Below are 24,168 nucleotides of genomic sequence, written 5' to 3'. Positions count from 1 at the left end.
TTGAGGATGAGGGATGGAAGAGGAAAGAGAGAGAGAGAACCAAAACAAAAAAAAGGGAGGAAGGAAGGGAATTAATATACACATCATCCGGCGTGCCTTCCCTCACCCGGCCATTGCTATTTTTTTCCCCCGCCATCAAACAAGCGAAGATGTGACGGGAAGGCATGACGGCGGGTAAGCGGGTGCTGTGATTGGCCCGTCGTGACTGGGGTGGAGCAGTGGGGATTCCAAGGCGGGTCTAGCGTGTTTATTTATGCAGCCACACCAGCCCTGGTTGGGACTAGCGGGGATTATGCCTGAAGAATTGCCTGGTGCATCCAGCCAATCACCGCCCCGGTGTGTTTCCCCCTGCTATTTTTAGAGAGAGAGTGCGAACCTGACTGCCTGCTTTTCTTATTTTTGTGGCTGCGGAGGAAAAAGCTTTGACGGCCAGCCATTCGGTTGTCGGACTGATTGACCTGCGGGGAGCGCTGAGGACGGGCTTTGCGACCTCTCGAGGTGAGCAAACAAAGCATCGTGGCCCATTGTCGTCGTTCAAACTTCAGCCTCGTACGGGTGAAGGTGCCGCAGTGCCCACGGATGACAATGTCCGGGGTTGCGAACCGTTACCTTCGCCCTCCCCCCATCACCGTTGCACAGACGGTGTGCATGGTCTGTTGGTTGCCCACCCCCCCCTTTCTCTGGCAGTGGGCTCGGAAAATGCGGGCACGGGAACATCGGGGCCCAGCCCACCCCATGTCCACCCGCCCAGGGATCCAGAATCTCGCTCAATCAGCCTTCGATCATGCTGGTCCGCGGGCGTTCAAGGGTGAGGTCGGGAATGACCTATCAGACCGGGGGGTTTGGAGCGGGGTTATCGTCAACATCCTTTTCTTTTCTTTCTTTCCTTTTTTTATTTTTTTTACGCGCCCGGGTAAATGAGGATCCATTCCTGCTTACAGAGGCTACCACATCACTTCTTCTATCTATATCCACACTTCTATGTAGGTTACGGAGAACCCGGTGCGGACTCAGCGGCAAGGATGTAAGAGGAGTGTCAACACCGTCATCCGCAGCTCTGCATGGTACTGTACGTCGATGGAGATGCCAGGAAGAGCACCAATAATAGACTGCTATCATTCATATTACTTGACTATCGCTCCAATTTTGCCCTGCTTTGCCGATCCTAACTAGACCAATCGACGCCAATTATAGCTGCTAGTAAAACAAGAAATCCAGTGTGTCAAAATTAAAAAAAAAAAAAAAAAAAAAAAGGTGAAAAAGGAGGGGGAGATAGAAAGATAGAGGGGGAGAGAGAGTTTAAGCAACGAGAAGTCCATGTTGGAATGGTATTCTGCATGCACGGCAAGGGGGAGGCTGAAGAATCCAATCGGCATGAAAAAAAAGGGTGCGGATCTTTTTGGATCTTTTTTTCTTTTCCTGGTTCTTCTTTTCTTCGGTGAGCACATGGGAATAGGATACATCAGAAAATCAAAAGAAAAAGGTTAGCAGGGATGACGTGTAGACCGACCAACCCAAAGGCGGAGGGGATGCAGGGTCTCCCCTCGCATCCAACGCCTCAGCCGGCCGTCGCTATTGGAGAACCCTTGATCGAGCGAATCATTCCAGCGTTCGCAACCCCCCCGCTCGCTCGCTCGACAATGCAGCTTGGGGGCTAGCGCAATGTCACTCCTGATCGCTTTGTATACATTCGTGCCGCGATATTCATCGACATCAGCTCCTGGAAGAGCAGCTTAGCGGCATAAGGTATGTGAACTTGCGAGATCTTGTTCTTGTTTTTGCAAGCTCGGCACTCGAAGTCGCCCTTCTTGAGTTTGCTACACCAACGCCCAACTAGTTAGCATTCACCGACATCCAGACGATGGGAGGGGATTTCCCCACCCATCAACCTCAAAGCAAGAGAAGGGAGCATAACTTACGCAATTGGTGTCATCAACCCACAGATGTCGCAAATGTGTACACGGAACGGATCGGACACATCGAACAGCCTCTCCTTCAAGAATGCGCTGGCACCATGAGCTATCATGCAATCGCGTTCCATTTCTCCGAATCGAAGCCCGCCGTCTCGTGCACGACCTTCGACAGGCTGTCTCGTCAAAATCTGAGTGGGACCCCGCGCTCGTGCATGGATCTTGTCATCCACCATATGCCGCAGACGCTGGTAGTATGTCGGCCCCAAGAAAATCTGGGCGACCAGCTTTCTTCCCGTGTGGCCATTGTACATCACTTCGAATCCACGTGATTGATAACCATGCTCCCGGAGCAAGCTGGATACCGAGTCGACAGTCACGTCCGTGAACGGCGTCGCATCTCCTTCATACCCACGTAGCGAAGACACCTTACTAAGCTGACACTCGATCAAGTGGGCAATGGTCATACGAGACGGAATGGCGTGGGGGTTGATGATCAAGTCAGGGACAATACCCTCCCTAGTAAACGGCATGTCTTCCTGGCGGAATGTCACGCCGATAGTACCCTTTTGACCGTGACGAGACGCAAATTTATCACCAATCTGTGGGATCTTGGTAGTTCTCATCCGCACCTTCACGAACTTCAGATCCTCGTTGCTGGTGGAGACTAGCACCTGATCAACGATACCGCTTTCGGTGCTTCGTAGCGGCGTAGAAACGTCCAACTTGGTATGCTGCTTCGTTCTCTGACCCAGTTCCTCCGACTCTGGTGCTAATGGCGCGGTCTTTCCAATGATGATATCCTCACCGGAAACACGGACACCGGGCGCCACAATACCGTCGTCATCGACCTTGTCATATGTGCCATGCTTCATGCGTAGCGTATCTGATCTCATGGGCTTTTCGAATCTCTCCACCACCGTTAAGCCGATCATCTTTTCAGAGTCGGTGTACGTCCGGTAGAACAGACTTCGGAAAAGACCACGGTCAATACTGCTCTGGTTCATGATGACAGAGTCTTCTTGATTATACCCAGAGTAACACGCAATAGCAACAATAGCGTTCTGGCCGGCAGGAAGCTCTCGGAACTTCAGGAACTCCATCGACCTTGTCGTTGCCAGAGGTTTCTGGGGGTAGTAGAGAATGTTCGCCATCGTTTCCATTCTTTGATCGAAGTTGGTAAGGAAGACACCCATAGCTTGTTTACCCATAGCAGATTGGTATGTATTACGCGGAGATTGGTTGTGGTCGGGGAAGGGAATGATACTGGCGCAGATACCCAAGATCATGCTAGGATGGATTTCACAGTGAGTCCAAGTGTGTGCTTTCTGGCTGAGTTTCGACCTGACACGCCGGTTAGGATCTGATGTATCCTCCTCGGGGATATATCCAGCCTGGTATTGTTTGGAGACTTCCAGGTCTTCAGGACTCATGACAATCATGATTGTCTCTTCTTCCTCTGCGTCCACGTATTCGACGACACCAGACTTGACAAGTCCATCCCAACCATAATACCGCTCCCTACGCTCCTCCGGATCCAGATCCGCAGGTATTTCCTTGTCTGCTTCAAGTTTGTGAATATGTTCCTTGGTAAGCACAAGAGATCCACTATTTTCGCTCTTTGGATCATTGTCCACAACGAAAAGCGGTCGACAAACACGACCCGCATCAGTGAAAATCTTGAATTCCCGATCACGGATATCCCATACCAAACTGACCTCGTGCGAAATCATGTTCCGCCGACGCAGCGATTGAACTGTGCTCACGAGATGCGATGGATCTCTGTGGACTCCAACCCAGACGCCATTGACGAAGATCTTTGTGGAATTGGGCGACACTTGAGGTTCAAACTCTTCCAGAACCTCCATGTTCCGCTGGATCATGAAGTCAATGATAGGCTCACTAGGCGTGCCGACTGTAATATAGCACATCAGAGCCAAGTTCTTAACCAAACCACAAGCCTGACCTTCCGGAGTTTCCGCAGGACAAACCAAACCCCAGTGAGTATTGTGAAGCTGACGAGGTTTGGCGATCTTTCCATCACGGCCGATTGGCGTGTTGGTTCGCCGAAGATGCGATAGCGTAGAGGCATAAGTGTAGCGGTTAAGCACCTGAGAAACACCGGCCTTTGAACTTGCTGCCTTTTTCTGCTCACCCCAATTTCCGGTAGCAAGAGCGTATTTTAGACCGCCAGTCAAAGTGCTGGCCTTGACGCCAATGTTCAAATAAAGTTGGCGATTTGTCTCGACGCATCTCTGGACGTATTTGTAGAGATCCTTTGTAAGTCTCATAAAAAGGACCCGGAAAAGGTTGGCAAGTAATGGTCCGGCTAGATCAAGCCGCTTTTTGCCAAAGTGGTCACGATCATCCACATCCCGTCGGCCAAGGGCACACTGTAGTAATTTGTGTACCATGTAACCTAGGAAGAAGGCCTTTCGTGTCTCGCTTCCTTCACTTTGGGAAATATGAGGCAGGAATTCTTTCTGGATGATATCTCTTGCGTATCTCACACGCTTCTCATGGTTCATGCTCGTGGGAGAAGAGCCTCGCTTACTAATGAAGTCGAGAGCAACCTCACGGTCCTGAATAACAAAACCTTCTTCAATACAAGGCTTTAGCATTTCTAGCATAGGGGTATCGTTGCGGTCATAGCAAATATGATTGAGAATATCTTCATCGGAAACGACGCCTAGGGCTCTAAAGACGACGACGATAGGAATGTCGGTTTTTATGTAGGGCAGCGTGGAACGGATAGTAGGACCAAAGCCTCCCTTCGAACTATCACCTTTGGCGAAAAGCTTGATAGATAATTGGGAGAGGATACGGGAGCCTTTTTCGACAGCACTTCGAATTTCCGCGACGTAGGGAGTAGGGCTTGGAGGAGCTTTCTTGAAGACCTGCACGATATTTCCAGCACTTCGCTCTTGAGCAATAAGGACTTTTTCACTGCCGTTGATGATGAAGTAACCGCCAGAGTCGTAGGGGCATTCGTTCCAGTTGTACAGCGCATGCTCGCCAAGGTCTTTGAGAATACAGTATTTAGACTTCAACATAATCGGCATCTTTCCAATGAAAATATTCTCCTCATCAGCTTCATCTTCAGGAAGCGCCTTGGGCTCCCATTGTAGATATGTCCCTCTAGCCCGTCTCTCCTCGTCGCCTTTCGCGTCGGGTTCATCGTCATCTTCGTCGCGTTCGGCCAGCGATCGTTCTCGGCCCTCTGCAATTTTCTTTGTGATTCCAAGATAAAGAGGGCTAGCGTATGTCAAATTCCGAAGGCGCGCTTCTTGAGGCAACATGATACTTGTCGCTCCATCACCCTCTGTCATCGACGGCCGCGCAAGCATCACGGTACCGAACTTGAGCTCGTAACGTCGCACCATAACCGGATCTGGATCGTCTTCATCGGGGGCTATTGTCTGGTCAAGTGTTACCTGTCCCTGCTCCTCCACAAGTTCCTGCATCGTCGTTGAAATGAATTCATCGAAAGAATCGAGCTGCTGGGAGACGAGACCCTTCGATTCGAAGAAGGAAGAGATGACGGTCCAGCAGTCCTCGGAAGTGATTCCTTCCTCAGCCTCGTAGTAGCCATCTTCGCCATATTCGTCCTCGTATTCTTGCATGTTGACTGTCTCGATCGAAGGGCGCGCGGATTTGTTTTCTCACTTGTCCGACCTCAAGAGCTCGAAGTTCCGCATGGAACAAGCTCAGCAACCCACCATCCAAGGAACCGAAATGATGGAAAATAAAAATGAAAAATACGGGAATCTCAAAAGTGAAGGAAAAGTGAAAGCTCTACGTGCCTCGTTCAATGCTGTTGCATGCGAGGGCGAGGGTTGACGAGATTCACGGTCCTGAGCTACTCAGCGCGCATTCATGAAAGATCCTCCTTCGCCGCCACAGAAGGTACCGCTTTGGGTTTAGGGAAATGCCAAGAAAGGCTAAATCAGCCCCGGGCCCGACAGTCAATCACGTGATATAAAGTTGATGCCTCCAGCTTGGAATGTATCTACATGCATAAAATAACAGACGCCTGGTGAAGAAATTAAAGAAATTATATAAATTCCAAGAGAGTCGTAAGCATGTCCTTTTCTTCTTCCTCTCCTTCTGGGCCTTCTAAGCCGCTCAATTGTTCTATGAACCCGTAGTTAGCATTTTGAGTCGAAAGAAAACTAAGGAGATCTACCAACCTTCAAGGGTGGCTCGAATTATACTTAGATCTTGGTCTTGTTCTGATAAGAGTGAATTTATCCTCGCCTTCGCGCCATCATCTTCAGCTACAAGCCAAGCAAGGATGACATCGATGATCTAAACGCGTTAGCAAATGTAAAAGCAGGAGGCGCCAGAATTCGTACCTGTAACGAAAAGAGTCCGACATCCAATCTTCGAGAGAGCCATTCAACTGCCATTGCGTCTTGCTCATCCTTGCTCAAATTTGCCCTTTCTTGGACAATGGCTTGATCGACTGGTAACAGTTTCGATGCGTACCCTCGTCGGAACTGCACCAGTCGGCTGACCTTCTCGTAGTCCTTCTCTACGAACTTTGCTAGGGTTCTAATGCGTCCTGCAGATTCACCAGGGAGCAGGCGTAAAAGCGACGCAAATATTCCAAGGAGATGCTCAATAGTTTGATTATCTTGCTATACACGAGTTAGAAACGCAGTGGCTCACATACTGGAGAGGCGGGTTGGTATACCTTTTTCATAAACATGCCGAATACAGTTCTTAATAATCCTGCTTCAACAAGTTGTTCGCATACACGCGCTCCGTCTTTTCCACCAACGGCATGGTTAAGCACCCGTAAAGCCCTAGGCTTACTCATTTTGCCTTCTCGGAGCATAATCTGTGCAAGCTCAACGCCTTCGGCTTCAACGAATTTCTCCTTCCCCAGGGCCCCGTCAACGACGCAAGTAAGGCTGTCAAAGAGATTTTCAACATATTCTTCCTCATCGGAGTCCTTTTCGGGATCTCGTTTTCTGTATACACTGAGCAGCTGTAATAATGTGTCCACCCCGTTCAGGCCAACAAATCTCTCGCGATTTTTTTGGGATGACTGTAATAAAATCGCAAGAACCTCCGCCGCATACTGTTTATTTTGTGTAACTGATTTTTCTCCCTTCTGTATTCGTGCATAAAGCCAAGGCATGATCTCTGACTCTTGCCCGATTTTCTCTGCTACGGATGACTGCGAAGATAGATTCTCCAGGACATCTGTCTAACGTCAGTAGGGTAACAAAACTATTTGATATGATGAGAAAAGGCGTACTTAATATATGATACACTCCAGCCCGGTCACTTTCAATATCCTCGTCCAGTCGGGAAAGGTTTTGGGCTAAAAGTTCAATGAGGTCTGCATCCAGCTTCAGGACGTAAGTATTAATCAATAACGAGGATGAACACCGGACTTACCATGGCATCCACTAAAGATTCCCACTGTTCCGATTCCGCTTCCACATCCTCGTCTGTCAATTCTGCGAGAATTTCGATGACATCAATAGCAATATCCGTGTTTTCGTGAGCCAACAGCGAAACTAGGGAACCAACGCAACCAAGTTCGGCGAATTCTGGGTACAGTTGCGGATGCTCAGATAGAATTGACAACCCCTTGATGTCAACATCTAAGTCTGCCTCTGATGCCATAAACCTAACATAAGGATTCTTATGAGACAAGCGCTGCGGAATAGGAGCATAGTGAGAGCATACTTTTGCGGATCCGACTCATATTTAGCTCTTAGCTCTGCATTCTTGGAAATACGCTTTTCAAAATTGAGGGCGGTGCGTTTTAGCCATGCAGAATCAATCTTTCCTGCCTATGAGCCCAGCCGTCAGCGTTTTCGTCAAAACATGCAAGTGTAACGGCGAGTGAGGCGAACTAACCCTTACGCCCTCTTTTTCCTGCTGCTCTATGAAATCTAGTGCATTGGTTGTATCCCGTGTCACTCCGCCCCCAAAGAATCGGCCTTCCTCATCATCTGGAACATCTTCTTGTCCGAAATCTGGTGGAAGTTCAGGACCGGCGATATCTTCGTCTTCCGCATCGTCTACCGTCGCAGCGCGACTCCCGCTTGCGGCACCGTTGGTGTCGAGTTTAGCAGATTTATAAATTTCGTCTGGAAGGGGGTTAGCCTCCAACAAGTTTAATTCGGAAACGGTAGCTCATACTGGGATCCCTGACTGGTTCAAACTTGCGCTTCTGCCCTGAAGGTAGTGAGGGTGTCTATAAACTGATCAATGCGACTGGCCTAGGAAACGAATCTCTCAAGAAGGCGACGCAAACGCACCTTAAAAAGCTCGTCTATGCTGGTCATGTTTTCTGAAACTGTGTATAGAGAGTGCTTGAGATTCAGAGATCCGCAGCTTTTGCCTGGCAATTGGAGCTGGAAGGCGAGAAGCTGCTTTCCTGTCGACTTGCTGGCGACATTGTGCTGTAGCTCCTTATGGCTTGACGTACTTGCGCCGCAGACGGATCTGCGGTCACTGATTGGCCAAGAGGACAGAATACGGGAGGTCTGGATTGCCAAAAGCGCAAGTAGGAAAAACCAGCTCGAAAACCGCATTTAACTTCATCATCCGCGCTCAGATCTTTCTTTCGGCCTCTACCCGACTTTTTCGAATATCCAACAGTTATCCCCTCCGCAAGCCCACGGAAACAAATCGCTTTCGACCCGATTAACCGAGACAATTTACTCTTTTTGCCCATCATGCCTCCAAAGCAGCGTGTCGTCGTCCAGTCCTCCTCCCGCCGAATCCAGGATAAACGGGGTTACCTTTCCGCCGCATACCATGAGCTCACTTCTTCCGAGAACGCTTCTGTAGTAAGAAGTGTTGTTGCATTCGGGGTAAGTTAAGCGTTTCCCGTTCTCAATTTGCATGTCTAGATGCAGTAGGACTGTACCAGTCAAAGCACGATATCTCCCTCTGTTTGGACTTACCTTCGCTGACAACCCCATTAACACAGGCCGCAGTTGCTTTCTTGCATAGCAGCTTTAGCGAATGGCTTCTCCCAACGTAAGTGTGAACCTCTAGTTCATTCTGTCCAGGGACGAATAGCGCCCTTAGCCCTTCCCAAGCGTTCTCCGTGTCCAGTGCTTCACGCCGAGCTGTCCTTCAATGCCTCTGGTAAGAATTTGTTGTAGCTGACTATGTGTTAGCCTATAAATGCATCCTTTTATATCAACTATGGCGAACGCCGCTTCTCCCTCTGTTCGCAAACTTATAGCCCTATCCCCCCCCCGCCCGCACCGCAAATCTTCACGATAGAGAAGCACTTGAACTTGTACTATACACACTGAAATGAATGGTTATTGGACACGGAAATGCCCTGTTTATGTTGCACTTTATACGGTGTCTCCCACATTGTCGAACACCTGTCTTTGCAAAATCCGGTAGACGGATGGACAGTCATTGATATGGAAATATCAAGATTGGCGGGCATGGTGGAGCTTGTTTTTTTGCTCATATCGGCTACAAAGGCAGGAGTTCGGATCGTGCTTTAGCATTATTTCACATCAATACAGTTGATTTTTTTTTTTTTTTTAACTTTCAATGATTTACAGAAAAGTGCAAGGACACGTCCGCCAAATGAATGCTGAGTCTTCTTGGTGACAGACTCCAACGGCCTCTAACAATCGGACACGGATTGCAAAATTGCTCGCCCCCTTTTCCTACCTCTTCGCTGCCTCCTCATTAATCCACTCACTCGCCTTGTCCTTCCATTCCTCATGCCATCGCGACAGAGCCGGTCGTCCCTCAATGATATCTCCAATCGCCCATTCCATACGGGCTTTATCCAACGCCTCGCTAACGTCCTCATCCGGACAAACAATGTAGAATTTCCCCTGATTCATTTTCTCATACATATACCTCGCAACCTGGCTTGGAATCCACGCCCCCTTGGGCTTTAGCGCCAACGCTTGGTCGTCATGAATTGGGCCTTCGCTGCCCGTGAGACCAGTGAATGTCCAGCCAGGAATCAGCAGGTGGACGTGGACATTCTTGGTAGCGCTGTTGGAGTGCATGTCGTGAGCGAGGAACTCGGCGATTGACTTCAAGGCAGATTTGCTAGCGTTGTATGCTGGGTTATTCGCACCGGGAGGGTTGGTTATGCCTTGCTTTGATCCGGTGATGACGATCGCTTTGGGCCCTTGGGCAGCGGCCTCGCTGATCATGGGCAGGAAGGTGTATATTCCGTTAAGGACACCCGTGAAGTTTGTCGCGAAGGTCTAAAAATGTACGACCATTTTATTTTTTTTGGTCTGCGTGTTAACGTCTTCGAAACAATCGCGCTATATTCAATCAACAAGCAATGGAATGCATCCCAAAACCCTCCTTCCAACAGGAGAAAAGGCGGAGGAGGGCTTTAGGAAGGGGATAAATGTGAATGCTCTACCTGCCCACCTTTTGAAAGTACTCTATATCCCCCCATGGATTCTTCGAACCCTCTGGCTTAAAAGTCGCTCCGGCATTCAGCATCAGCAGATCGATCCCAGCGGGGAAATGGTTGACGAGCTTGTCCCGTAGATACTCCCACGACGACACGTCCGAGACGTCCATGACATGCGTGATCGTCTTGGCATTCTCGGTGTTTCCGAGGAGGGTGTGCACCTTGGCCAGATTGTCAGCGTGGATGTCGACCAGGATCAGATTCATGTCGTGGGAGCGGCAAAGCTGGGCGACGGCGAAGCCGATTCCACTGCCTCCGCCAGTTATGAGGGCTGTGGCACCGGGGCGGAAGACGGTGGCGGCCATGGTGTGACGTAGGAGTGAACTTATATTGGGAATTGATGATGATTTAGGATAGATGATTGTACCTTTGGTTGTATTGCTGTCCGGGAGGAATCGAGGGTGAGCGGAGGGTTCTTGTCTTATACTCGGAGTGAGGATGAGTACTATGACGCAACATAACCTACAATCGCAACCTTAAAAAAGCTGTGTACTCTGCCACTTCACTTAGAATACGCCTTTTCATCCAGTTCGCTCGACATATATCGGGCGCGAGTACTCCGTACTTTGTAGTAAATGGATATGGGAGCTGTGTTGTGCAGTACTTATAAAACCTCTCTAAAATTCCCAGAAATGCATCAATGAGATCCGATAGTATATGCCCTCCAAAGTTTCCCTTGGCCCTATAGCCCCAAACAACGCCATATTTTTAAAAACTGCAAGGTACCACGCTGAGCACGGAACAATTGCAAAGAAAGCAAGTCATATAATACAGGGTATATATATAAATTCGTCATATCTTTTTCAAATGAAAAACCCCCCGGATCCCTTCGCGGCTTCCTCTGAAGGCCTTTTCACAAGTTTCACAAAGTCCACATCTAAAAAGACGTTATATAAATTGGCCTGCTGGATTTTCACATCCACCACATCACCGGCTTGCAGCGGCGGCATCTTCGGGTCCATCGAGATGCAGCACCGTAGCCGGAAAGGAAGCAGAGAACCCATATACTGCACCTTCGAATCTTTAACTTTGGACACCTTGCCTTCAAGTAGCTGAGTGACGATCTGGCATTGAAAGGTTTCGGGTAGTTTCGCCTGTCCGTAGTTAAATGCCCGGAAAAGAAGCTGCATGGCCCAGAAATCTCGGGACATTGACTGAGCACGGTCTTTGAGACGGTTCTGCCAGGTAGACCGGGAGATAATAGCGTTGACCTTTTCGAGGGAGAAAGGTAGGGTGACGTCTTTTCTTTCCAATGCTGGCCGTTTCCGCTCTGCCTCACGGCGGAGACCTGCTTCTATCTGCCAGTGGCAAAGGAGATCTGAAAAACGTCGGAGGGGACTTGTGCATTTCGCGTACTGCTCCATTCCCAGAGCTGTGTGAGGCACAGGTACTGGCGATAAGTACCCTTTAAAACGAGCCATACTTGTCGATGTCGATTCGCCCCCAAGGATCCCACGAAGAACGGTCTCCTCAGGGCGTTGCGTCACGCCACTGAAGATGAGCGGAATGTCTCTTTCCTTGCACCATTTAGCGGCCACTTCACCACCCAGGACCATAGCATGCGAGACGAGGTCTTGTTTCGTAGACTCCAAGATTTCAAGAGGATCTAGCATCGGGCCACTGATGTGGATGATAGGGTCTCCGGTATATTGAAGGGCTTCGTTGCCATCCACCACCAAGGACTTGATCCTGCCGTTACCTCCAGAAACAAAAGGCTGTGATCTTTGCGTGGAGGCAGAATTCATGGCACCCTTTTTCACCCTGACCTCCCAATGTGCGCTGAGCAATTTCTGTAATGTCAGTAGAGATTGCGCATGCTCTTCAGATAGGTAGTCCTGGAGTTCTGGTCGGTTAGGCATTTGGGCTTCACCTCCCACCTGCAATGTCATGCGTGGAGCCTGGAGGCGATCGATGCCATAAAGCTGTGCAAGCCGGTCGGGGGTAATGTACACAACATTCCTGATGTAACCATTGACGATTTTCTCCTCTAGTATCTCCCCTTGCGTGTTAAGTTTTGCGCTAAAGGTCAGGACGGGTTTATCCGGCCCAAGACTGAAGTGCTTCTGCGTTACGCTCTGCGGAAGCATGGGATATAGCCTTTCCGGGGAGTAGAATGACCTTTTGAAGTACTTGGCGCCTTTAGCCAGTATGTGATTGGGTGGTATAAATGCAGACGGATTTGCGACATGGATATGCACCCAGTGTTCACCATTAGAGCCTTCCACGGGCTCGACGGAGAAGCCGTCATCGACTTCGGAGGTGCTTTGACTATCGACGCAGAAAACCGGGAGATCGCCCCAATCCTTTCGCAGGTCTTTCATGTAATCGACGAAGGTGTCAGGAGTGACAGTTTCACAAAAGTCGTTGCATTTTTTTGCTAGTCGGTCGGAGGCGGGTGAGGTTCCATGACCCGGTAAGGCGACCAATTCACTCAACACATGCATGTTTTCCCAAGGAGCCACAACTCCAATCTCTTGAAGGAGCAGGTAGCCCGTCTGTGGAGTCATGGGGTAGCCATCGTACATTTCAATACTTCGAATAATCATCGACCCTATCGTTTTCAGCACAGAAGTGGTCATCAGCGAAGGCGGGGTAACCCATAGTCGCAAAAACTTCAGGATCATTTGATCATTCTCGGTGAACTTTTCGACAGGGAGGGTGTCGTAGGCCATATCGCCAACCTTCCCATCCACGGGAGAGCCCTGGACGGTTGGACTGACAGCAAATGAGAGAGTGGGGTTGCGTAACTTCCGGCTCCGGTAGATCAGTTTTCTCGCCTTTTGAACAAACTGGTGCATCGGAGAAGAACTCAAAGATCCCTTGCCCCAGCCTAGGGCCTCCCTCGCTTGACTGTCTTGATACCGGCGAACCCAGTCCACCACCGTCTGCACTACCTTCGCCTGTGGTTTCGGTCGAATAGTGTAAGATTCCGTTGTAGAATGAGTCTGATTGGCAACAACGTAGAAGGCCTGTCGTTTTAGTCCCTTGTGGATTGCATACCGCTCGGCCTCCGTTAAAGTCCCAGGCGTACGCCCAAATACTTCTTGGCCGATCTCATCCAGCGTCAGCAACCTGAACTCTTCTTCGTCTGCCACAAGGTCGTATACATTGTCCAACAAGCTCGAGTTTTGGGCATAAAATTTCCGTGCGGCCTTCTCAAACGACTCCATCCACTCAAGCAGGGCCCGTCCTGCTGGTCTAGGTACCCCACCTTCCAGGCCTAATTGCGGCAAAAAGGATTTTTCGACGGTCGATGTCGGGAAATAGGGCAAGATCGACGTGATCATTTCCTCGGGTACACGCACTCCTAAAGCAAAGCTCATCTCGTTAGGGTGAGCCACGCGCCATTTCCCCCGATCCGTGTAAAACTGCTGCTGATCGTTAACCGTGCGAACGTAGACGGCCAATTGGCCTGTACTAAAACCAGTCTCTCTGCGTCTCGTTAGCGCTTCAACCACCTAGAAAGAGAAGGGGGGTAGGGGGTGTGGGTGAGAGCCACGGTCTTACTGTTCGAGTAGAACCAGATTTCCAGGCCATAGGTAGGGGAAATGCCCATCCTCAGAAGAGGGATCTTGGTATGCATCCATGTCAAACTCCTTTGTGCGTTCCCCGTTGACCATAGGCTCATCCCTCAGCATGTTTCCAACCCATTTGTTCTGCGGTTCGCCGGATAGACCTTGCGGATTCTGGATGGGGTCAATGTTAAGCTCTGGCGACGGAGGTTTCCAGTTTCGAAGATAGGTCAAAATGTCTTCTTTCCGGGTCAGCTCTGAGTGGAATAGGTTTGCCGACTTTTCGTCGGTCAGTACACCAGGGGACGCGGAAGGATTCTAATGAGAAAGATTAGACCGGATTTTCAGAGTAAGAGGGTATAAGAGAATACTAGGCGGATAACATACGGGTTGTCCGGCGTGAAGTTCTCTCCTCTGTCGGAGAATTCTATGCCGCGCCTCTGAGTTCTTGACATGGCTGGATAATGCCGTCGAACGAAGCCGCCGTGACGAGGCCGCACATCGTGAGCAGAAGTAGATTTCTGGAAACTGACTCCTCCGCACGGCGGTGCGAGTTGTCTGCAGCCATGATGCGGAAGAGATCATTGCTAGAATGGGTGGTTGGGAAGCATGGAACCTGAGTCGAATCTCCAACGGCTTCCTCGGCGGAAGAAGCAACCTTCGCAGCAGCTTCAGGTCTCGAAATGACAAAAATTTAAAGTTGGTTATCTCAAAGTTTATCGGAGTGCTTACTAACTAGGTTTGCGCGCAAACAACACCGGCCGTAAGCCAAACGAACAGCTCTCAGGGGCAAATCCGTGGCATTTTCGCGGCGCCAGAAGCCAAGAAAACACGACGGCCACGCGATCAAGCCTCAAGGTTTGGAGGGCGCTGAACATATGTAGTTTTACCTACATACGAGAGGGGTTGTTATATTGAATCACAGGCTGCTAATACAATTACATTTATGGAATTCTTGTTTGACAGCAGATGGCAGGGATCGGGCGTCACCTCCTTGAAGCTACAAGCCGCCACTCCGGCGCCACCTTCATTGTTCGTTTCTTCCCTTGGGACTTTGAGAACTTGAAGAACGTATCCACGCCCCAAAAAAATTCTGGCTGAGAAGTTCCACCCCTGCGCCCCGGCCTGTCTCCAAAACTAGCTCAGTGAATGGACCTGTGCGGCTGCACCACAATCATGTCATTCGGACCGACAAAGCCGATTCTCCTCTGAATATCTATGGGTTTAACACCCTGCCACTGACCATCAGATTCTGACCAAGTGGCGTTAAATCGCCCTGGTTACAAGCTAGTTCGGCATTTCACATTCTTGACACGTGCAGGGAGGGATTTCGCTCAGAGGCTCCTGGCAATCCCAGCAACGGGGCCAATTTTTTGCGGGCACTATAGCACCTCTAGACTTTGTAGTTGTCGTCTTTCGCTGAGGCTTTCGGACCTTCGATGGTTGCTTCGGGCCGTGAGAGGAACTGGTAGAGTTAGGTGTCTTGGATTTGCCTTTGCCTTTGTGATTTGTAGAGGAAGCTGTTTCTGTCAAAGAGCGAGATTCAACTGCGGTTCCTTTGCCTCCGCTGTCTGTAGAGGAAGCTGCTTGTGTCGAAGAGCGACATTCCACTAAAGTGCCTTTGCCCTTGCTTGAGCTCTCTGAATTGAGGGCCATATTTTTGACGTGTCAAGACGTGTAAAAGAATGCAATTGCTTCAGAAAATATATGATGCGAAGCGCTCCGTAACGCCGTCCTTGACAAGTGCAGTAAAAGTGTTGACTAAAATGAGGGGATAATGTAGCACCCATCTACCCGCATCTTGCATGGATGTAGGGCATTGTACTGGTATATATACATATATACCTGGGAAGAGGGCATTGTTGAGGTCTGTGGGAGTGACTTTGGGTCACTGGAGCAAAGTGACTGCTGCTCTTAGCTGGGTGCTAGATAGCTTGCTAAGGCAATCCATCGAGATGCAGAATCAGTCCGGAGGGCAAATTCACCTGTCCAGCAGGGCAATAACAGGTAGAGAGTCTCTGTATGGCTGGGACGTGCCGACCACAAAAGTGCAATGTATTTATCAAGCTCATTGGTGTTGGCAAGGGCCATGCTTTTCTCAGGGAACCATACTCAAGATAGGCGGTTTTCAAAAGAACTAAGGCTTATTCACCTTGGTACAAGGGATATCTGTATAGGTTGGGTGGCAACTTGCGCGACAATCCGGGATATTGCCCTGCTATGGTGAAGGCCTGAGCAAAGAGGACGTTTGGCAGACTCAGGTGTAGTTAAAGTCCATTTTGAGGGAGGGTATATATATATATATACTAAGTATTGCAGATGAAAGACTCTACAGTTTGAGAATTCGAACTTCAATTCTTTGATGCCCGCTCTGTAATATCCACTGTGCGCTGGAGGAGGAATTTCCTGTCGTCTTGTATCGCGTCCGCCTTTCTCCTTGGCGGCAAGTCGGCGCAGAGCTTGGGAGCGGTGCGGAACGGCCATTGGCCCGATGGACAACCGCAAGCAAGCTCAAGCCTTGGCCGAAACCTTCTCCTCGCTACTGTATTGCCGAGCTTCCAGGTTCGTCGGAAGCCCCATCGCCCACAGCCTAGGCAGCCAAGCAAAAAGCGCACGCGGAAAAACACAAAAGTGGTTTCGGGAGCATTTGAAAAACCTTTTTGTTTTTTGGACCCAAAAAATAATAATAATAAAATAAAAATTGGCAGCAGCATCTCCTGGGGGGCCAACGACAGCGCCTGCCTTCCCGGGCAGTCTTCTTCTCCCCCCTAAGTAGGCAACTAACTCCTAGGCACCTACCTGATCAAGCCGAGAAACAAAACTTGCCGTAGTAGGAAAGAGTCGCGCTTTTTACCTTGTGCAGGAAGGAACGAAGGCACTGTTAACTATTTAGTTTAGGTATGGACGCGCGAAGAAGCAGCGAAGAGAGGAGTATGTAATTGCTTTTTTTGGGGGGGAAAAAACGCCTTCGTGTTGGTTTTGTTTTGTCTGGGGAAGGGGCGACCCCTAACCCCAACAAAGTACCGCCTTAGCGTGAGTTTAGCTGGCTGGTGACCTTGCAGCTCTGCTGGGGGCCTTGGCTGGTCCGGTCTGGTTTGGTTTGGTTTGGTTAGATTTGCCCACCCGCCGGCCTTCGCTCTCCTCCGCAAAAGCCCTCGTTCTCCTCTTCCTCCTCTTTTTTCCCTTCCCGCGACCATCTCTTCTTCTTCTTCTTCTTCTTCTCCTCCTCCTTCTCTCATCGCCCTTCTCTGTCTTCCCCCCCGGATCGACCCTTGGTTGTCTTCTCCTCCCCCCAGCGACCACTCACCTTCCAACGAACCCGCCCGTGCTGGAAGCTGTCGCCCAAGATGGCGAAGAAAGACGTTGTCTTGTATCCTCGCATTTCGAAGAAGCCTCCGTTCACCGTTGAAGCCCCCGGCTCCGAACCTGTCAAGGGAGAGACCATTCCTCGTAGACATCCCGCTGCCAAAGATGGATTGATCACTTCCCCCGACCCGGAGATCACCACAGTATACGATAATCTCAGGTGGAGTGTCAAAAAGTACGGCAACAAGAAGGCCATTGGATCCCGACGTCTCATCCGAACCCATGTCGAGACCAAAAAGGTCAAGAAGCTCATCGAGGGAGTCGAGCAGGAAGTTGACAAGGAATGGACTTTTTTCGAGCTCAGCGGCTACACCTTCATGACCTTTAACGAGTATGAGACTCTTGCGCTGCAGCTCGGAGCCGGTCTGCGAAAGATTGGCCATGAGAAAGACAGCCGCATCCATCTGTTCAGCGCTACAAGGTGAGATTTATTGTTCCCCCATCTATTCTACGCCCTTGAGTGCGCGAGTTTTTTTCCTCTAACCGTAAAACCTATCTAGCGCCCATTGGCTGGCCCTGTCTCATGGTAGGTTACTCAGTTCAACAGCGCGTGTTGAAAATGTATATATCTCTGACTCTTGCAGGTGCTGGATCCCAGTCTATCACAATCGTTACAGCCTACGACTCCTTAGGTGAAGAGGGTGTCAAGCATTCCCTCCTCCAAACCCACAGCTCCACCATCTTCCTCGACCCCAGCCTCCTTCCTGTGCTCATGAAAGTACTGGGAGATGCAAAGGACCTGAAGAATGTGATTTATGATTCCGCTTCCGAGGTGAAGCAGGACAACCTCGACAAGCTTAAGTCTGAATTCAGCCACCTCAACGTCATGTCCTTTGAAGAATTGCGAAAGCTTGGAGAAGAGAATCCGGTAGATCCTGTGCCTCCTTCTCCAGAGGACCTTTGCTGCATTATGTACACTTCTGGATCAACTGGACCTCCTAAGGGTGTTTCTCTTAAGCATAAGAATGTGGTAGCAGCTAGTATGTTATGACCCGGTCATCGTCCCCATCGCCCAGCAATGCTAACCTCAAACTTAGTGGCCGGTGCCAATACTGTTGTTGGTGAACACCTTGGCCCCAGCGACGTCCTCCTCACATACCTTCCACAGGCTCATATTCTGGAATTCGTCTTTGAAAACATTTGCTTGTACTGGGGCGGTACCATGGGCTATGGCAGCCCCAAGACGCTCTCGGACACCTCTATGCGGAACTGCAAAGGTGATATTAAGGAGCTGAGACCAACTATTCTTGTCGGTGTGCCCATGGTTTGGGAAACCGTCAAGAAGGGCATTCTCGGCAACGTCAATAAGAGTAGCGCGATCGTCAAGGGGCTTTTCTGGGGAGGTCTTGCCGCTAAGTCGTTCTTAATGTCCACAGGCCTTCCTGGAGCTGGCGTTCTGGACGCCATCGTCTTCAAGAAATTGAAGGAGGCTACCGGTGGTCGCCTCCGAATTATGCTCAGCGGTGGAGGCCCAATCTCCAAGGAAACGCAACGTTTCCTTTCCATGGCTATTTGTCCTATGATCAACGGATACGGTTTGACGGAAACCGCTGCTATGGGTGGGTTGAACGATCCTATGACATGGAACCCTGACGCAATTGGCGAAGTTCCTGCTTCGGTGGAAATGAAGCTAGTCGATTTTGCCGAAGCCGGTTACTTTACCAACAGCAACCCCCCGCAGGGTGAGATCTGGATTCGTGGAGGCAGTGTTGCTGAAGGTTACTTCGACAACGAGGAAGAGACAAAGGCCGCTTTCACGGATGACGGCTGGTTTATGACTGGAGATATCGGTGAGTTCGATAAATACGGCCACATTAAAGTTATCGACCGCAAGAAGAACCTTGTCAAGTCGTTGAATGGGGAATACATCGCCCTTGAGAAACTGGAGTCTATCTATCGTTCTGCGCATGTTGTTGCAAATATTTGCATCTATGCCGCTCCAGACCAGTCCAAGCCGGTCGCTATCATCGTTCCTGCGGAGCCTGCCCTTCACCAGTTGGCTCAGCAGAATGGAATCAAGGGAGATAGTATTGGCACATTGGTGCATGACTCTAAGCTCAACTCTATTATCCTGAGAGAAATGCAACAAGCCGGCAGAGCTGGTGGTCTTCGGCCGTTTGAGATAATCGAGGGCGTTGTGCTTTCTGATGAGGAATGGACTCCCCAGAACGTAAGTTTAGAAAATATCCGTTGTTGTTTGGAAACGTATTTGTTTTGTTGACTTGAAGTCTCTAGGGTTTCACCACTGCTGCCCAGAAGCTCCAACGCAAAAAGATCATCACCAAATTCCAAAAGGAAATCGACCGAGCTTACGGCAAATCTTAAGGACCAGGCGACCGAGTCCAACCTTTTGATTGATGTTGAATCTCCGAAGGCAGATCTTCCGATGCTCTTTACCCAAGCTGGTACCCTATGTCTTCAAATAGCGCCCTTGTTTGCTTTTCAGTTGAACGATATCTTGATTGCCAATAGTTAATACCTGGTTTCTTTTATTTTCTGATTTCTGTACCGCTTTTGGGCTGCGTTCTTCGTGAATTTCTGCTATCATGGCTTTACGAATAGCTGCGGTATTGTAAATTACGGCTATTGATACCTCGAGTCTCTATGTCAGAATGTTAGTGATTGGTATTTTTTTTGTTTTTCACATAATTGAGTGTGTAGTATGAAAGTCAAGAAGAAATGAATATAGCACACATCATCATGGATTCGTGAGTGCATTGGCAACAGGAATGACACAGAAAGATCATCGGTTCTATTCTAAGTCATGTTTCAACCGAATCCATGTCTAGTCTTCATTGGTATCTCTATGCTATGGTAGGAAAAAAAAAAATTGACATATAACTAGAAATATATGAAGAGGTGGGTATCCTTTTTCTGCTAGAAATGAGCTTTAAAATTCCAGCATATCCGGAGTAAACAACTTAGGAGTGAAAGAACTGTTCATAGTAGAATATGTCTGCTTGAGGACAACAATCATTTATACCGGCCGATATTCGGCCATATGCCTCATCCCATAGTGTTAATTAGAATTTCCAAACTCGCGCGTGCACGAATTTGGAGAGGCAGATCGCGCTCTCGCAGTGCTTCGAACCGCTGCGCACTTGATGTTGACTACCTTGCCATTTCACGGCCAAGGCAGGGTGCCATCGCGCAAGACAGTGCAGAGGCACGCTTTCGCTGGCCGTAACCCAGTCCCCGGGAAGGAAAGAATACTTGATTAATTGAATATGCAGGTGAATTCGGGGGCGGGCTTCATGGCAGTGGCAGGCTTATTCCTTGCATTTGCGCACCGCGTCCATATCCATAGATCTATATCCAAAAGGGCCAAGTGTATGGTGGCCTAAAAGCTGATTAGCAAGTGCATTTGGGATGTGACATGTTCCGGTAAAGGGATGCAGTGTATTCCTTCGTTGGTAGTTTTGATGCCGGCGTTCTTGGTATTTAAATCGATATCCTTAATCGCGAAAATCGGGTAACATCTTTCATGCTGACCTGATGGAGGTAGCAATGTGATCCCCAGCAGTATGAGAAGGGATTCGAAATCGGACATAAACCCCGTAACCTTCCGGAACAGTATGGTCAGCCGTCACCACTGTTTACTGAAACCAAGCAAATGATCGGGAAATGTCGGGGTGATTGGTCCATTTGGTACTCGACATTTCTGATGGGACTGTCGATTTCACGACGTATATGGAATTAAGATTGACAGAGTGCAACGCTGTAGGCGATGAATAGATTGTGGCCAGATGGTTGGAAGAAAAAAAAAAAAAACTTGCCAATGCCTCCATGACGACAAATTGCAAAGCCAAACTCTAGATCAGCCTGCCGGGTGATAGTGTCTTTGACTCATAGGTTGAAATTTTTCTGACCGAAAGCCTCCCCCAACGAATGACCGTCGCAGCCAGCTTTTCATCCTCACTCCACGCTATTCTGCTAACGAACGTAGAGGATGGAATCCTCTCAAGTTCGAATACGCTTGTGCGCCGAATCTCACAAATTACAGAAACACCATTCTTTGTCGCGAAACAATAAAGGTTCACTTGCAGATTGCGCTGAGAGCACCTCCACTTTGTCAGGCTCAGCATGGAGGGAAAGCTCATCCAGCATTTTAGCATCACCGTTATGATTGGGATCCTCTGAGTTATTGGCAAGACGGGCCAAGAAATCGGGTCCCCAGACAGTGCTGTAATTACCTCGTGCATCATAGAAGCGCTGGGAGTCTCTGCTGAAGGTGAGCTGAAAAACGGGGTCCCGCAAGAATAGCTGGTATACCAATTGTACTTTCCCAGCTTCCAGGACGAACACTTGCACGGTAGCCATATGTGAGGATCCGTGCTTCCCTGATATCCGGCTTAGAAGGTAGGAAGTTTAGAGGCCAAAAGAACTCGAGGTTTGCGGTTTTTGGACCATGTCATTCTACTACTCCCACCAATGCCATGTATAAAGAGTATCAGCCGTGCGCACTGCGGGTGGTTGGTATATTATAGTGATGCCCAAGGGGGTCCTTTTTTGGACATTCAGAGCCCTGGCATGCCCTGGACTCGGCACTTGAGTGGCTGTTAACCTGCTGGTCAATAGGATTGCCATTGATTTCTTGTGCACTGATGCCTGGTGATAAATGATGTGAAAGCGAAGTATCCACAGAGCTTGTGACGCTAAAAATCTTTTAGCCCGACATTAATTTGGAATGATCGCTTATTGGAGACTTTTGTAGGTTTTCGTAGGTGGAAGGTTGTCTTTTCCTGCAAAAGCAAAACCATTTCCATCGGGACAAGAGCCATGACCAGAGGAATGGAGACCATCTTCGGCTGGAGGAAAACTGTTTCCTGCGGGCAGAGAACTTTCTCTTGTGGGAAGAGCCACGCCTTACGGAAGACCAGAGTCGTCTGCTGGCGGAAAGCTGTCGCTGAGTCACCGCTGCCTTCTTGTTTCCTGCAGAAGGATGTTTGAATACAACACTACTCCGTAGTGATTAGCATTGATCCAAAAGCCAATGAAACATCATACTACTTACATAGAGTTCACCGCAAATCAAAATGCAAATCTATTGGCTAGAGCATCTGGATCCATCAATGAAGTTGCAATGTGTTGGTGCAATGCATCTCTTCATGAAAATCTGCATCTTGTTCTCCATACGGAGTACAGAGTCCAAGAAATTGTTGATTTAGGTTCACGCTGAGTAAGGGCCGAACCGCCGCCGCTGCTCCCGAGCAGAACTTTGCTACATTTAACCAAAAGGACAGTGTTTTACAAGACACTCGACCCCCCAAACCAATCCATCATCATGTCTCTCTGGAAGTAAGTAAGCCCAGGATCTGCATCCATATATCCCCCTCTTTTCCTAGTCGTTCTATCGCTCTGAACAGGGAGCCAACTTAACTGACCCCCGTTCCTCAGATCATACCGCAATCTCTCCCCGCGCACACGAATGATCTTAGGCCTGGGACTGATGGGGTACGCCGCGTTTGGGCTCTGGGCCGAGCCTCGTATGGAAAAAGCGCTAGGAATGGTACCCACGGAGGCGGAAAAGGAGGAGCTGGATAAGAACATTCGCGTTCGGATTCGAAGTGTGGAGAAATGAGAAGGGCACTTTCTCGAGCGATTGGAAAGGATCCCCTCGCTATGTTCTTGACGTGCCAGGATGAACTTGGGTTGGCGCTATGACAATGGTGATGATGACGATGAGGAGTTGTTAGGGGGTGAAGGGGGTTCCTGCGAGCGACAGGAAGTTCTGGAAGTGCCATTCTCCCCCTAGAGATAGGGCCACGAGTGGCAAGGATGCCCTAATATTGTTTCAAACTATGGCGAGTATCTTCAGTCGCATGCAAACTCGCAATGGCCCTTGGTTATCTGATTTGGAGCCCCTGGGTTGCAATAGTTGGTAAGTTCGTTGAAAACCCCGGAGCTAATCATTTTCAATCAAGGAACACAGTACATACAGTATAGAGATTCTTGCTAACATTATATTCAATTTACAAAGCAAAGTAGCACATATTCTTCTGCGGTCCTGGCAAAGTCCTAACAAATGAAACCGACTATTCCAGACACGTGTTTTGACTGCCTGCGTACCTGGGCGTTGAGGCATCTATCACACCCAGTGGACTTTGAAGGCAGAAGGTCATATGAGAGTATCTAATTCTACCCTAAAATGTTTAGATTTGCGATATGAAATCAGCTTTTGACCTAGCACTGTATCATTTCCTTGTGTCTGGCGGTATTTCGATAACAGCAAGAATGTATTTTATAGAGAAGCATTGACTATCTAGACAGTGTGCAGATGATCCTATTTTAGGTCCCTAAACAAACAAAAAAAAAAGGCACATAACAAAGCAAGTCTTTATAACCCTGGCCATTTTCAATCACCCAAGCCCCGAATTCATATCTTTTTCCATCCTTACCAAACCACCCCATTTCCAGAAAACAGAAAGGAAATACTCCTTAGACATGCGAGAATAATGGAAAAAAAAGAAGGGAAAAAAAATCGAGTACAAGGGTCCAGTATCGGACCCTGCCTCTCGATCAGCCGTTCGGACATTAAATTGTTCCCATCACCTGTTTTTGACAATTTTAAAATTACCGTGTTAACCATACAAAAGGAATCAAAAGAAATCATAGTAAAACAGTCCAACGACCCTGAAGAGAGGTGTAAAAAGGTAGGGAAACTTTGTCGACATCAAAGATCAAACATAGGAAACAAAACAAAAAGGCTGGCTAAAGGAAACTAGCGCTGTAAGCATAGTTGAGGATCATAGAGTTTCCCTCAGATCAAGCATAAAGTAAGGCGTCACTCATTCGCTTAAGAGGGGGTCAAAGGCCTAGGGGAAAATTGCGCATACTTGCAAGGAGCAGGCTCATAGGATTCATGGCATCAATAAGAACTGCGAATGCATAAGAGAGTTTCTAAGCGGGGTATCGCGTGTTCCTTAAAGTAACTCAT

General features: G+C 48.9%; 11 protein-coding genes across 11 annotated transcripts; 4 read left to right on the top strand and 7 right to left on the bottom strand.

Moving 5' to 3' along the window:
* Positions 1-164: 164 nt before the first annotated feature.
* On the top strand, positions 165-1,194 carry CIMG_07812 (uncharacterized protein; the record flags this gene model as incomplete). The annotated part of the gene is made up of 4 exons (XM_001240648.2): positions 165-174; positions 421-808; positions 988-1,069; positions 1,174-1,194. The coding sequence occupies 4 exons, from the start codon at positions 165-167 to the stop codon at positions 1,192-1,194; spliced, it is 501 nt and encodes a 166-aa protein (XP_001240649.2).
* Positions 1,195-1,654: 460 nt separating this feature from the next.
* Positions 1,655-5,744, bottom strand: CIMG_07813 (DNA-directed RNA polymerase II subunit RPB2; the record flags this gene model as incomplete). The annotated part of the gene is made up of 2 exons (XM_001240649.2): positions 1,920-5,744; positions 1,655-1,817 (listed from the first exon to the last, which is right to left on the bottom strand). Exons 1-2 carry the CDS (start codon positions 5,531-5,533, stop codon positions 1,655-1,657), a joined length of 3,777 nt encoding a protein of 1,258 aa, XP_001240650.2. The 5' UTR covers positions 5,534-5,744.
* A 124-nt stretch (positions 5,745-5,868) lies between these two features.
* Positions 5,869-8,218, bottom strand: CIMG_07814 (DNA-directed RNA polymerase II polypeptide; the record flags this gene model as incomplete). Its single annotated transcript, XM_001240650.2, has 10 exons — positions 5,869-6,044; positions 6,101-6,218; positions 6,266-6,550; positions 6,607-7,121; positions 7,177-7,270; positions 7,320-7,554; positions 7,614-7,716; positions 7,784-8,020; positions 8,073-8,127; positions 8,192-8,218. The coding sequence occupies 10 exons, from the start codon at positions 8,216-8,218 to the stop codon at positions 5,965-5,967; spliced, it is 1,749 nt and encodes a 582-aa protein (XP_001240651.2). The 3' UTR covers positions 5,869-5,964.
* Positions 8,219-8,496: 278 nt separating this feature from the next.
* CIMG_12024 (TOM complex component Tom6) lies at positions 8,497-9,447 on the top strand. Its single transcript, XM_012358540.1, has 3 exons — positions 8,497-8,749; positions 8,869-8,918; positions 9,062-9,447. Exons 1-3 carry the CDS (start codon positions 8,612-8,614, stop codon positions 9,066-9,068), a joined length of 195 nt encoding a protein of 64 aa, XP_012213963.1. The 5' UTR covers positions 8,497-8,611; the 3' UTR covers positions 9,069-9,447.
* CIMG_07815 (short chain dehydrogenase/reductase) lies at positions 9,402-10,720 on the bottom strand. The gene is made up of 2 exons (XM_001240651.2): positions 10,308-10,720; positions 9,402-10,132 (listed from the first exon to the last, which is right to left on the bottom strand). The coding sequence occupies exons 1-2, from the start codon at positions 10,656-10,658 to the stop codon at positions 9,575-9,577; spliced, it is 909 nt and encodes a 302-aa protein (XP_001240652.2). The 5' UTR covers positions 10,659-10,720; the 3' UTR covers positions 9,402-9,574.
* A 198-nt stretch (positions 10,721-10,918) lies between these two features.
* On the bottom strand, positions 10,919-14,512 carry CIMG_07817 (exoribonuclease II). Its single transcript, XM_001240653.2, has 3 exons — positions 14,253-14,512; positions 13,861-14,183; positions 10,919-13,785 (listed from the first exon to the last, which is right to left on the bottom strand). Exons 1-3 carry the CDS (start codon positions 14,448-14,450, stop codon positions 11,157-11,159), a joined length of 3,150 nt encoding a protein of 1,049 aa, XP_001240654.2. The 5' UTR covers positions 14,451-14,512; the 3' UTR covers positions 10,919-11,156.
* Positions 14,513-15,152: 640 nt separating this feature from the next.
* On the bottom strand, positions 15,153-15,521 carry CIMG_07818 (uncharacterized protein; the record flags this gene model as incomplete). The annotated part of the gene is made up of 1 exon (XM_001240654.2): positions 15,153-15,521. One exon carries the CDS (start codon positions 15,519-15,521, stop codon positions 15,153-15,155), a length of 369 nt encoding a protein of 122 aa, XP_001240655.2.
* Positions 15,522-16,009: 488 nt separating this feature from the next.
* Positions 16,010-16,349, bottom strand: CIMG_13301 (uncharacterized protein; the record flags this gene model as incomplete). The annotated part of the gene is made up of 2 exons (XM_004445096.1): positions 16,010-16,121; positions 16,216-16,349. The coding sequence occupies 2 exons, from the start codon at positions 16,347-16,349 to the stop codon at positions 16,010-16,012; spliced, it is 246 nt and encodes an 81-aa protein (XP_004445153.1).
* A 697-nt stretch (positions 16,350-17,046) lies between these two features.
* On the top strand, positions 17,047-19,874 carry CIMG_07819 (fatty acid activator Faa4). The gene is made up of 5 exons (XM_001240655.2): positions 17,047-17,652; positions 17,732-17,757; positions 17,816-18,211; positions 18,269-19,401; positions 19,467-19,874. The coding sequence occupies exons 1-5, from the start codon at positions 17,213-17,215 to the stop codon at positions 19,554-19,556; spliced, it is 2,085 nt and encodes a 694-aa protein (XP_001240656.1). The 5' UTR covers positions 17,047-17,212; the 3' UTR covers positions 19,557-19,874.
* Positions 19,875-20,858: 984 nt separating this feature from the next.
* CIMG_07820 (uncharacterized protein) lies at positions 20,859-21,620 on the bottom strand. The gene has a single exon (XM_001240656.2). It carries the CDS (start codon positions 21,434-21,436, stop codon positions 21,044-21,046), a length of 393 nt encoding a protein of 130 aa, XP_001240657.2. The 5' UTR covers positions 21,437-21,620; the 3' UTR covers positions 20,859-21,043.
* An 894-nt stretch (positions 21,621-22,514) lies between these two features.
* CIMG_12025 (uncharacterized protein) lies at positions 22,515-23,482 on the top strand (the record flags this gene model as incomplete). Its single annotated transcript, XM_012358541.1, has 3 exons — positions 22,515-22,529; positions 22,629-23,112; positions 23,212-23,482. Coding segments are annotated over 2 exons (199 nt in total), but the record flags the coding sequence as incomplete, so codon positions are not given.
* Between the last annotated feature and the right edge of the window lie 686 nt (positions 23,483-24,168).

Source organism: Coccidioides immitis (assembly GCF_000149335.2).
Source record: "Coccidioides immitis RS genomic scaffold supercont3.3, whole genome shotgun sequence".
In the NCBI taxonomy this organism is placed as follows: domain Eukaryota; kingdom Fungi; phylum Ascomycota; class Eurotiomycetes; order Onygenales; family Onygenaceae; genus Coccidioides; species Coccidioides immitis.
The sequence above is the reverse complement of the archived record's forward strand: the minus strand, read 5'-3'. Positions and strand labels throughout refer to the sequence as shown.

What these genes read in the sequence shown, in the direction of transcription:
- CIMG_12024 (XM_012358540.1), top strand. Translation starts at nt 8,612, where the DNA reads ATGCCTCCAAAGCAGCGTGTCGTCGTCCAGTCCTCCTCCCGCCGAATC. An exon ending in GAAGTGTTGTTGCATTCGGG is followed by an intron (nt 8,750 to 8,868) that starts GTAAGTTAAGCG and finishes CCATTAACACAG; the next exon opens with GCCGCAGTTGCTTTCTTGCA.
- CIMG_07820 (XM_001240656.2), bottom strand. Translation starts at nt 21,436, where the DNA reads ATGATGCACGAGGTAATTACAGCACTGTCTGGGGACCCGATTTCTTGG.
- CIMG_07817 (XM_001240653.2), bottom strand. Translation starts at nt 14,450, where the DNA reads ATGATCTCTTCCGCATCATGGCTGCAGACAACTCGCACCGCCGTGCGG. An exon ending in AACTTCACGCCGGACAACCC is followed by an intron (nt 14,184 to 14,252) that starts GTATGTTATCCG and finishes CTTTCTCATTAG; the next exon opens with AATCCTTCCGCGTCCCCTGG. An exon ending in AATCTGGTTCTACTCGAACA is followed by an intron (nt 13,786 to 13,860) that starts GTAAGACCGTGG and finishes AACGAGACGCAG; the next exon opens with AGAGACTGGTTTTAGTACAG.
- CIMG_07815 (XM_001240651.2), bottom strand. Translation starts at nt 10,658, where the DNA reads ATGGCCGCCACCGTCTTCCGCCCCGGTGCCACAGCCCTCATAACTGGC. An exon ending in ATATAGAGTACTTTCAAAAG is followed by an intron (nt 10,133 to 10,307) that starts GTGGGCAGGTAG and finishes GTACATTTTTAG; the next exon opens with ACCTTCGCGACAAACTTCAC.
- CIMG_07819 (XM_001240655.2), top strand. Translation starts at nt 17,213, where the DNA reads ATGGCGAAGAAAGACGTTGTCTTGTATCCTCGCATTTCGAAGAAGCCT. An exon ending in TAAGAATGTGGTAGCAGCTA is followed by an intron (nt 18,212 to 18,268) that starts GTATGTTATGAC and finishes CCTCAAACTTAG; the next exon opens with TGGCCGGTGCCAATACTGTT. An exon ending in AGGAATGGACTCCCCAGAAC is followed by an intron (nt 19,402 to 19,466) that starts GTAAGTTTAGAA and finishes TGAAGTCTCTAG; the next exon opens with GGTTTCACCACTGCTGCCCA.